Raw genomic sequence first — 12,864 nt, 5'->3', positions numbered from 1 at the left:
CGAATGCCTACATTGCATCCTTGATGACTTACATTCACGGTGACAGCAGAAGCTGCTAACGGACCACCTACATCATCAACTGCTCCTTGCTGCTAAATTAGTTAATAATTAGCACACTGGAAGTGGAATGGTATCAAATATTCTATCCCAGATGTTTATTTAAATTAAGCATCTGTCAAACTGCAGATGAGAGCCATGTAACTGATTGGAAGAGTTTCCATATCATCAAACAGTCTTTTTCCTAGACAAGCTAATGTAATCTGTATAAAAGAATGAATGCACTGCACTGCACCACAGTGCTGCAATCGCAATAGTGGTGGGTGTTTTATGAATCTCTTATGCTCTCTGACATGATGAGGGACGGCCTCCACCTCTTGTTGCTCATGGTCACTTAAACAGTAGATCTCTTATGATCACAGTTGAAGCAGGCATGTAGATACAATGAACAAAATCAGGAAAAAATATTGCAGAGTAATCATAACCATCAGATCCACTAGCTGGAGGTCTTTAGAATGAGACAGAGGAATCCACTAGCACAGAGGAGCTCTGCTGGTGGTGGGGGACACATAAACTTCAGAAGCCCCCACTGTTGGTGGAAAGCTCTGTAGTGGTAGATCTGCCACTGCCAGCATTTCCATAGACAGTAGCTGGTGTTAGGTCCAGAAATGAGGTGTTCTAGGGCAGGGCAGAGGCAGTCTTGGATCCACTGGAACCAAAGCCCCTGTATTTCCCTGAAAGGCCCCAGTACTAGGCCTGCTACTTTCACCAACCCACCAGCCTGGAGCTGTCATGAAGAATTCCTTCCATTAATTTCAGTGTAGTAGGGGATTTTTTTAAAAAAACAACCACCACCCAAGAACTGCCAGGTCTAAAACAAAGAAACAAGTTCTCCCCACCCCCAGATCCTTTGGAAGTTGTGGGATCTTCCATTTCAGTCTGCCCACTTAGAAATGCTCTGTCCACCGCTGATAATTAAAACCCTAATTTCCAGGTACTAAATATTTTAAAAAGCTGTTCTTTTGAATAAATGCTTAAATAATTGATGACTTTAAAAGCAGCTTGAAATGACATGAGTGTGTAAACCTTCTTGTAGGGCAAAACAGAACAAATGCACAATTACTTTTTGTCTTTAATCTTTAATAAAAGATCACACTGCACTTTAGAGCTTTCACTTGATCTTGTTAATTTCAAAGCATTCTTAATGTTCATTTTTAAATGCTTGTCAAAAGTACAGTTTAATTGCTCATGAAATGCCTTTTAAATGGCTATTATGAAATGTTTTTAAAATGGCTATTATGAAATGTTTTTAAAACAGCTATTTTGATTCAGAAATGAGTGAATACTTCAAATAAATTGTTAGTAATTACAAACCTGTATTTCTCTGCCCTTCAGAATCTGTGCTAATAAGATCTACTCAGAACTAGTAGCTCAACAGGAGCACCAAATCATAATGGGTTGTATCTAGCTTTGCCCTAGTGAAAAGCATTAGAAAAACAGAGCACCCAATTTTTGTTGAACACACACAGCTGTTACTGAGCTTCTGGAACAGTACAGGATATGGCACATAGAGCTGCAGAAGGTAGAGGGGATTATGAGAAAATGGATGTCCCAATCTGTGTGTGAGTGTAAGTGCTTTTTGCTAGTGTAAAGCCATCACTGGAGAAGAAGACCCACGTGAGTAGATGCTCTGCCTGATTGGCTATTTGCATGGAGTGTCACTTTCAGGGCTGGCGCTAAAGGGCGGCCATGTCAGGCCCTGGCTGAGGCCCACCCTTGAGGGGCCCCTTGATAGGGTGGGGGAGGAGTAGTGCTCCCCCCATTCACTGGCTCCACCTACCTGTCTCTCCTGACAGACTCATGTGTGCCATTAACCAAGATGGTGGAGAAGGCTTTAGCCCCTTAGGGAAACCTCGGCCACCATCCTGGTTAATGGCAGCCCAGCATGCATAGCCTCAAAAGACAGGAAAGGCAGGTAGGTGGGGCATGTGAGTGCGTGCATGCGCCAGGGCCAGCTGGTGCCCAAGGGCCCCAGCATGCCTGGCGCCGGCCCTGGTCACTTTCTAACAGTTATTTCCATGACAGAGGAGAGAAACTGTAATTTAAAATAACCAGGACAGGGGAAGAAGAATTTTGAACCCAGTAAGGGCAGAGCAGCTTTCAAGGTAGACAAAGACTTTATCCAGGGCAGGAACTATTAAACGTGTTCAAAGGATGTAGGACAGGCTTTGCTGTAATAGTGTGCATACAGATCCAAGTAGCTGTCTGTCCATTAGCTACCAGGCCAAGTTCAAGGTGCTGGTGTACAAAGCAGTATACAGTTTGGGACCAGGATACCTGGAAGATTGTCTTTCTCCTTATATACCCATTCGATCACTGCACTCTGCAGGTGAGGGCCTCATGCAGATTCCATCTGATCAGAAGGTCCGTTCCACACAACATAGGCAACGGGCCTTTAGTGTGGTGGCACCGACCCCGTGGAATTCCCTCCCCTTAAATATTAGACAGGTGCTGTCTCTGTTACCTTTATGGTGCCTACTGAAGACCTTCCTCTTTCAACAAGACTTTTAAGTCGAGACCTTATCCCAGTTTGAGTCTGTGTTGGAATTGCTTTTTAAGATGTTTTAAAATATTTTTTTAATAAAAAATGTTTTAAGATGTTTTTGGTTTTTTGTCCCTTGTTTGTCACTCTGGTCTTCTTGTGGGAGGATGTGCAGGGTAGAAATTTAATTAATAAATACATAGTGCCCTGATGGGTTACATAATTGGGAAAATGAAGCATTGTCTGTTCTGTGTGTTTAGATAACAGGAGGAAGAGAAGTATCCCAGCCAGTGAGTGAAGCATGACCAATAGGCAACCACTCCCTGAGCAGATATATAATAAACTATTCCTCATTTACAGTGAGGAATTAAGTCTCATAATGATTTGCTTATGGCAATCCAATGATGTATATGGTTGTTCTTGGACTTAGAGTAAGGGCTCTCTGGTCTAAGTTTATCAACATCCAATGGTGCTATAAGTCTCTCACTGAAATATATTTATTAATCCCTTGTTACTCCTAGTATCTTTCTTTTTTCCTCTCCTTTAGTTGCCTTCACCTTGACTCAATTTACTAAATTTAGATTGCAAGCTGTTTGGAACAGGGACTTGTCTATTGCTTATGCTACTTCATAAAGCCCCATGCATACTATTGGAAATGTTAATAATAGCTTGAATTTCAGTCAATTTATTAATTAAAGCAACAGACTGAATTGTCTCAAAAAACAGATTGAGTAGCTAAAACCCAGGAATCTGGGCAAAGCACAGTAGAGACAAGAGCTAGATAAATGTTGGACTAGGCTATAACAATAACAATAACAATAATAATAATAATGTTTTAATTGGTTTTGGGTAGATCAGAATACAAAACAAGAATAACTTATACAACGAGAGAAAATAGTGCAGTTGACAATAGGAGTTATTGTATCTATAATGCTCTAGGGAGGTAAGCATATATTAAATGGTCATTGTCCTGAATTGTTTTCCAGATAATTATCCCAATGTGGACCGCCAAATCTGACCATGTGAGGTTGGAGGCTTGCAAGCCCCATCACTTTGACTAACAAAAACAATAAAGCTATACCATTGTTCATTGTCTGCGTCTGTTCCTTGTCTCATTGCTTTTGAACTATGTGTTAGTTTTTCCATATGCTAATTTCCATATTTCCTGATACCATTTATGAATCATATGTGGGTCGAATGTTTTCCAGGAAGCAGCTATCACCAGTCGTGCTGCTATAAGAAGAAAGTTTGTCAAGGTTTTGTGTATGATTTTATTGTTGTAGATTAATAACAACAACAACAATAAGAATAACATTGCATTACCCGCCCTTCACCACCAGCTTACTGCTTTAGGCCTTAGGCCACTGATCCTGCACGGAGTTGTAGTGATACAATCCATAGGTGAACTTGCTGCAGAATGCTGCAGAAACAACTATCAAGAAAGTGAATTGTGTTCCTGTTTAAGGGGCGTTTTTTGCCTCCACCCCAATGGTAGAGGAAGACTCGGGAATGATCTCGAAGCTTATAGTTGCACCACGTGGGATCAATGGGCCAATCGGGGTTGGGATTGAGCAGCGTATATAAGGCTGCTCCTTCCCTTAGCGTTCGCCTTTTTTCGCCTCGCGGCACCCTCCCTCCCACCCTTGTCAGTATGGGCTTTGCTAGTCACCATATTGGGGCTGAGTAAAAATTTTTTTGGGGGGATACTGATTTCAGAATCCCTTTGGTTTTGCCTACTCCTTACTGCTTGGGTTTAATTCAATTGGCTTGTCAGGGTTGGGTTGCGGTGTGTCAGCTTGGCTGGCGTGGAATTCGGGCAGGTGAGGTATATTGGGGTTATATTGAGGCGTTTAAGGCATACAGGTAAAGGGCACTCCCTAGGGAACCATCAAAGCTTAATGCCTGGTGGGGATATGGGGAGTGTCCTTGTGGGACCTGCTTGCGCATCATGCTGAACGCCTGTACGGCGGGGCCATGGTGCGGAGGTGGGAACTGCAGCTGACTCCAACAGCAAGGAGGGACATTTTCTCCTGCGTCCTTGACTCGAGTTATGGTCTGACGAGAATTATTTGCCTTTAGAAGGCGTGGGAGTATTCCCACAAGTAGGAGGCCTCACCTGCCCGAAGCAATTTAATCTGAAGAATTGGCTTATCTGCATATGATGTAGAATGTTATATTTAATAAATATAACATTATTCCACCTTGTGTCACGAGTCTTCCTTGGTGTGGGGGCAAAGTTAAATTAAGTAGCAGGAAGAAAACTGAAAAGAACAGTCAAAGTGACTCAGAAAATAGAGGTAGTTTGGGAGGATGTACAGAACTTTTCAGCCATACCTGTTCGTCATCTGAACAATGCCCCCAAATATTCCAAAGGAGCTTCTGAAGAGATTTTCCCCAATGTTTGTAGGGGAATGAGGTGGGGAAATTGGACGCACTTATCTTCCTCACTGATCAGCCAGTGGGCAGCAGAGAGTACAGAATGAATAGAGGTTGCAAGGTGCACGTAATCACTGCTGATGAGAGACTGAGCAATTGTCTGGTTTTAGCTCTAATACAGAAAAGGGCTACCAAGGCTATAAAAGGAACTTCCTTTGTACCTACTGCACAATAGTACAGAATCTCCTTCATTAACATTTTCTATCAAGATTGCTTTGATGTCATGTGCAATACCCTTCTTTTAAACATTTAGGACTCTGTTCTCAGGCAGTAGATGTAACACACTTCAGAAGTTTGAGAATTAAGTTACCTAAAGCCCCTCCTAGTATATTGCTTCGTTCACCCCAGCACAGTGCTTGTTAGATCAGAAAAGACTGATAAACAGGAGTGCATTCAGCGTGCCTTACAAGAAAGCATCTTGTCGATTTAGTAAACAAACTGGCTTAGGGAAGGGCCAGAGCTCACTGAATAGAGAACATGCTTTGCAAACAGAAGGCCCCAGGTTCAATCCCTAACATCTCCTGTTAGGGCTGGGAATGCCTCTTGTCTCAAACCCGGAAGAACCACTGCCAGTCATCATTACCAACAATACTGAACTAGATGGACCAATTATCTGACTAGGTATAAGGCAGCTTCCTTTTTAATGATGATGATGATGATGATGATTTATAGGCTCAGTAGTGGTCAGTGGGTGGCAGCGCTTACCTGGCCTTCCATCACTGGCATCACTGCAGCTCACAGAGAGGGGAAGGGTCAAGGCGGCAGCAAGGTTGGTGTGGTGCAATCCATTACTCCTGCTGGTGCATTTGCTCCATATCAACCTTGCCACCTTCCATCATCTCTCAACACTGGTGATTAGAGTTAGAGTCCAGCAACTTCTGGAGGGCCACAGGTTCTCTATCCCTGATATAAAGTGGCCCAGGTTTGCTTAAAGAGTCCTACAAATATTTTAAAAAGCTACTGGGGCCCACATCAGCCCCATTAGCTTGCAAGGGTTAAAGAATACCCCATTATAAGAGTCAGCCAGAGTTTAAAATCTGTAAGCCCAAAGAAGCCCTTGGCTCAGAGCCAATGTAGGCTCTGCATTGCTACCAATTCCATTTAGCTTTATTTGTTATTTCATGGACGTTTTCTACTAATGAACCATCACTTTCATTTCTGCCCATAATAATTACAGAATTACATATCCTGGAAGTATTTAGTGATAACATTCCTGACCATAAATTTGACTTTCTCTTTTAAATACCATCATAATTCAGTTGTAATGAAACCTTGAATTCCCTTTTGGTATGCAAAAGAAAATGGGCTGTAGTGGAAGTAGGAAGAGAAGCAACATATTATGAAGTAAATGACCCCATACTCCTTTCTCCATGATTAATGAGATTTAGTGTGTAATCTGAATAATCAATGACCCCTTGGATTTGGTTAATTTTGAATGTTGGCAAGGGCTCTGAGCGAGGGTTCCTGGGAATTGGAAGAAACTACAAGGAAGTCACTAAAATCCATGGCTTTCCAAAATGGGATGTCTTGTCATTTAAGAGTATTGTGGTGGTTGCAAACAGTGATGAAACCATGGCGGGAATTACGGTTGATACTGGACATCAGCAGCATGAACCTAACTGAAAAGATTAACTATCAGTTTAGACTAGGGAAGGGGAAAATTTAATTTGTTTGCATTTTAATGAGAAACTACCTAATTAGCACTTCTTGAACGAATACACAAGCTGAAACAAAGCTATCCTTCAAAATTTGCACTTCTCTGAATTTTGTAATGCAGTTCTCCAACCAATGTGTACAAAAATGCATACTTTGGGGGGAAAGTACATTAAAATGGATACAGTATATTACTAAAAATAGCATATAAATGCTTCATATTAGGGGAAATTGCTTGCAAGACTGTATGTTAGTGAAGACTAAAAATGTGTTTATTACAAGAAATGCTGATGAATTTTCATGAGGATTTATTTTAAAAAGTAATTGCAAATTGCTATGGAAATGTAGAGCACTGAATTGAAGATTGGAAAAATGAGAAACAGAACTGGAACTGACTGCAGTTGTTTGGAAGAGTTCCTTGATGGGGAGATGATGAGCTGTAAAAAGGTCTAGAGCTAGGGTTGCCAACATAGCACCCGTGGATACTAGGGTGTCCTTAGAATGCTATTAGTGTGCTGATCAGCCTATCTACCCCAGTCTGCACCAGATCACCTCCCCAGATTAAAATTGCCTCCATGTGTTGTTCTTCCAGCTGGTGGATGGGGCGGTAAGAAAGGTGAAAACCAGAGCCATAGGTGGGAGGACATAAAATTGTGTGGAAGGAGCCTTGGGGGAGCAAAAAGGGAGCAGACAGGACCAGATCTTGGAACAGTTTTTTTTAACTACAACTCCCATCAGCCCCAGCCAGCATGGCCAGTGGATTGGGCTGATGGGAGTTGTAGTTCAAAAAAAGTAACTTTTCCAAGCTCTGGATAGGACCATGGGAGGGAAGAGAAGGAGAAGGGAGGGATGGGGTGTGTGTGTTGGATGAATTGGATGCATGCTCATGGATGGATGGATGGATGGGGTGTGGGATGTATGTGTGTGTGCGTGTATGTGTGGTGTGTGTGATCCTGTGAAAGAGAGAGAAGGAGAGACTGGGGGAGTGAGTTTATGTAGAAGTGATTTGGTGAAATTGACTGATGCCTTTGGGGTTGTCTCTTGGTCAGAAAGCTGCAGTTTCCAATGAGTGACTTTATGTTCTGGAGTTCAGACCCCAACTATGCCTTGTATTAAGTTTCTTGGGCACATTTTGCCTCACAAATTTGCCATCTTTGAATTGGATTTTAGTCTGCAGCAGAAAAACGGTGGGATCAAAGATATAGTTTTATGTTCAAGGGCTCAGATTCCTTGTACTCAGTTCCTTGGGCTATTACATGTCATTTGGAACTAGCCAGGCCCTAATGGCAGCCATTTTGTGGTGGTGCCCACACCAGTTTTTTGAATTTCTAGATGTCTGCAAATCCAAAAAGGTTGGCATCACCTTCTATGCAGATGGCCATTTGATGGCAGTTACATCTAAGCAAACTCTCTTTAATAATTCTGCAAGTGAAATATTATCAGTTCAATATATTTGTAGGTCTGCAAAATGTTGGATACAATATTGTGAGGGAAATGACTACTTAAATTGGAACAGATAGCCCTGGAATGAAGGATGCATTGTGAGATGGAAAAGTAACTGCTTAAATGAAAGACTCTGTGATGATAATAAAAGGCAAATCTTTGGGCTGAAGAAAAGGTTCCCAGTTGAATTTCCAAGAGCCAGTCTCAAGACTGTTTTATTTAGTTTGTTTGTTGACAATTTTAGTGAGAAAAGTAAGAATGTGTCAATGAAATGGCAATTAGGTGGAAAGAACAGTCAATCCAGTTGAGAATTGAGAAGGTATGCATAATGTATTGGATGATTCATGAACTGAGCATCAGAAAGGAAGTGGAATTTAATAGGGCAAAGTGCAAAACCATGCGCTTCAGAGCACTTTTGGTACATACTAGAAATGATGTGTTGACCTGAGTTGGGTTAAATTGCATGACCACAAATGTGCTGCATTTATAAGGAAAAAATGCACTTCTAGATGGAATACTGGATCCAGATTTGGCCGTGTTCAGAAAGGATAAATTTTAAAGTTGGGACAGGAGCAGAAGAAAGCAAATAGAACAATGGAAGTAATCACAAAAAGTAAAGGTAGCTGTGTAGGTCCAATTCAGAAATCTTTATTAAGTCAATACCTTTATGCGGCCAAGCAAAATTTCACAAAGTTGGCCTAATAAAGGTATTGTCTTAATATGGTTTTCTCATTTTTCTTATGGGTGAACACACTACCTTTACTTTTAGTGCGACTCGGAGAACATTCAGTTAGCTGTTCAACAGTGGGATTCTACACTGGGGGAAGAGGATCTTATATCACCTCAAGATTGGGCTTTATTCTCTGAGGGAATACTCCCTCCAACTGCTAGGTAAAGCTACCCAATCTAGCCTCTATTAATCTTTTTCTTAACCTAGCACATCACCTAAAATTAATCTAGAGCTTTGTTAATATAAAAATTCCTTAGCTTCTCTTTAGTCTTGTTTTCTACCTTCCATCGAGGCTAAGGTATGTTTTGCCTAAGGTTGGAGACAGGCCTGGATTTTATATTCCCAAAGATGGAATTACAGGCATTGCATTTCCTTCTTACCAGCAGCAGATGTGGTGGGCAGCGCAGAGCAGTGCCATGAAACCAGTCTCTTTACAGCGGCATCAGTGCTGCTTACCAGGATGAAGTGGTAGTAGGGCAAGGTGACACTGAGTTTGGGGTGATGTGAAGACACCATTAGATCTGCACTGTCCCAAATTTGCTTTTGCCCTGCTCTGCCCCACCCTGGTTAGCAGCAGTGATGCTACTGCTAGGAGGCCAGTTCCACAGTGCCATTCTGTCCCACCAGCTGCCTCTGGCCAGCAGACCCTGGTGCAAACTACAACCTGCATAACACCTAAGAGAACCTCATGTAAATGTGTGCAACCTCCTCCCACATTCCACTGACAAGCACAGTGGCAGACCCAATCTGGCACTCACACCTTGCTGTTGTTCCTGGTAAGTGGCAGTGATGCTGCTGCCGGGAGGCCATTTCTGCAGCACCATCCTGCCTCACCAGCTGCTTCTGCCTAGCCGGCTTAGGTGCAACCTGAACAGTACCTAACAGAGCTTCGTTTGAATGTCTGTGACCTCCTCCCATATTCCATTCTGTATCCATGTAGACCCCATGGATACCTACTTGTGATGCCCAGGAACTGGCATTCAGTGATGTGGAGGTAGAACATAACCATTGTCGTTAGTAGCCACTGATAGCCTTATCCTGTATGAATTGTGTCTAATACAGTTTCAGCCAGTATGGCCAATAGTCAGAGATGATGGAAATTGTGCTCCAACAACATCCAAAGGACCACAGGTTCCCCACTACTCATCTACAGGTTGTGCTATTCATCTGGATAGGGTATGTGCAACAGGACCTTTTCTGCCTTATAGCACATTATATCCAGGCAGCTAGATGTAATCTAGAAATTATGACAAGAACATTCTAAAAAATGAGCTCTTTCAAATCAAAACCTTTTGTGGAGAGGCCTTTTAATGGGCATGGGTTCCACCTTTAGTATTAATCATTTTATGCACATTCTAACAAGTTATCTCTATTGAGTCAATTTTACTTTGCCTGTTTTTTATTGCAAGTGCCAGCTGTTCTTTCAGATTCAACAGAGCTCCAGCTGCCCAATGACAATCTGCACATGGTGTGATTAGATTTTTGCACTGCTTATAACTTGTTGCTGGAAAATGACAACCTTTTATTTGGCTCTTATACACTCTCTTTCAACTGGCAGGATGGGGCTTTAAAAATCTGTTTGGCTTTTTACGTTCTAGCCTGATCATTCCTTTATAACTACTTCACCATATGTTCAATGTTGTATGGCCTATTTGCTACTGTAACATAAACGCATAATCCCACTTGAATACCACATCCTTGTGCAATTTGCCATGCTTTCCTTCCCTGCAGTGCACATAGAGCCTGGCACATGCGAAGTCATTGCTGCCCACAGATGCTGCAATAAGAACAAGATTGAAGAGCGCTCGCAAACAGTGAAATGTTCCTGCTTTCCAGGTCAGGTGGCTGGGACAACACACGCTGCTCCTTCATGTGTAGACGGTAAGTGAACAGATCGTTGTAAAGTGTGCATTTTGGTTTGGGAATAGCTGTGGAATGGATTAAGAGATCCACTCATAGCTCAGGGGCATCTAATTCTAGCGATGAGTGCCTGCTGGGAGATTTACAACAAATACTTCAAGCCCCATAGTTCAAGCAAAGTCAGCTGCATATTTAGCTGTAATCAGTAATAACTTCTGTTTATATCAGGTTCTTTATGAAAGCACAAAACACTTTCCAAATGGATAGCGTTTATTATCATTTGACAGCTGATGAATGTGCATTTGATAGACTAACATCGACAGCTCACTTTACTTTGAATGAAGTTACATTCAAATAAACAAAAATATATTCAGGATCAAGGTGTCAATGATTCACATATCATCACCAAGCAAGCCATGTCAATCCAGATTATTCAGTTTCAGATAACTCTGTATGGTAGGCAACACTGCCTAAATGGCATTGCTGTTTCTAAGTCCTGGTTATGAATTTGTGCCAACACTAAATTTGTGCCAACACCAAAATATCTGTGTGGGGTACAAGTCACCAATTAGGAAAGGAATGACACAGTTAAGGTGAACACTGCATTCCTAACCCTGCCCATTAGTTACTGGGCCCAATTCAAGGTTCTGGGTTTGGTGTACAAAGCCCTATGCAGTTTGGGACTAGGATACCTGAAAGATCGTCTTATCTCTTATATATCCAGCTGATCATGGTAGACTGCAGGTGAGGGCCTCCTGCAGATACCATCTTATCAAGAGGTCTGTTCTGCACAACATAGAAGATCTTTAGCTGTAAGTGAAAGGTAGTGGCCCTGGGCACTGCCCATTTGGTGACAGAAGGACTTATGCTTATAAGTAGATTTTCAGGGGCAGCTACAATGAAGCAAGATGGCTGCTGTTCAGTACTCATTAGAATGCCTGAAAGCACTCCTCCATCACCAGATGGGTGGCTACATCATGGCTACGTCACGCTCTCCAGAGAAGGTCTTGGAGACAGGTCTACTGTATAGTGGTGTCCCAGTGGTGAAACTTTGTCCTCTTGGAGACATGGATGGTCATACAATGATGGGGCTCCACTGTGTGATAAAATATATGTGTGTTTTCTCTAGCTTTTGATTTGAGATTTGAGCCTGTTTTGTAGTAGTTTGTGGTGTTATTTATTCATACTGTTGAAGTTTTTTTGTGAATGCACCAGGGGAGTAGGAGACCTGACCTCCTCTCTAAGATATTATACTGCCCTACAAATTTGTAAAACTGCAAACACCATTTGAGTTAGTCTTTCACAGTCCAACCCATTTCCTATGTAGCTTGGAAGAATATGGTAACATGTGCTTCTAAGCATATGGTGAGTGGTGGCAACATCTGCAATCAGCCCAAATAACAGAAACAAGACATGTGCTGTGCTGATCTTGTTTTAGCAGGGAGGAAGCAACAATATTAAGACAGTTTATATAGTTTAGATATCCACTTTAAATATGTTGAATTTCCTTTGCAATTTTAGTGAAGCTTCCTATGGTAAATTATTTTCTTTTGCTTCTGTTTCGTTGAGTATGAGAAGTACAGCAAAATTCTGCATAATTTATGCTAAAAAACCTCCAAAACAATACTATTCTGCAGAATAGTCTCCAGTGGACAAGAGGAATATCTCAGTTTGCACAAGATAAAACACTGGGAGGTGAAATATATGTTAGCAATTTTCTAGATGTGTTAACCATATCCACCCTTCCTTAAGTGGAGTGGTTTAAGTATAGGAGGCTGAACACATGCATCTTGGGCAGGCTAAGTTTGTTTTTTCCAACAGATTCATTGCTAAAGTAGCAACATATTGCTACTAATTTTATATCAGACTGCAGTTTCAGATTCCACTGCAGTTTGCACCAAAATAGAAATAGAATATAACCTCCAGTTTGAAACACGAAAGACTGTCTTTGACATCATATGACATGGAGATAGATTTAAAAGGCTTTGAAATTAATAAAAATAAATTTGACACAGATTTCTAGAATAACTAATGAGGGGATATATCATTTTATATAATATATAAATTATAAAATATTATAAAATATATAATTTTCTAAGTTAGATTCTCTGTAAAATCAGAAGTAACACAGGAAAGAAGCAAAGTAAGAACACCAACAAACATACAAAAATATAATTCTCAATCTTTGAAGATGCAGTCCTGA

General features: G+C 41.4%; 1 protein-coding gene across 2 annotated transcripts in view; it reads left to right on the top strand.

Annotated features, from left to right (window-relative positions):
• The window catches only part of TAFA3 (TAFA chemokine like family member 3), a 155,124-nt gene that overhangs the window by 117,713 nt on the left and 24,547 nt on the right, over nucleotides 1–12,864 (top strand). For both annotated transcript variants that reach the window (XM_061630348.1, XM_061630349.1), the window contains exon 4: nucleotides 10,533–10,682. In XM_061630348.1, coding sequence (XP_061486332.1) covers nucleotides 10,533–10,682 — 150 coding nt within the window. The remainder of the gene's footprint in view (nucleotides 1–10,532; nucleotides 10,683–12,864) is intronic.

This window comes from Rhineura floridana, chromosome 6 (assembly GCF_030035675.1).
Source record: "Rhineura floridana isolate rRhiFlo1 chromosome 6, rRhiFlo1.hap2, whole genome shotgun sequence".
In the NCBI taxonomy this organism is placed as follows: domain Eukaryota; kingdom Metazoa; phylum Chordata; class Lepidosauria; order Squamata; family Rhineuridae; genus Rhineura; species Rhineura floridana.
The sequence above is the reverse complement of the archived record's forward strand: the minus strand, read 5'-3'. Positions and strand labels throughout refer to the sequence as shown.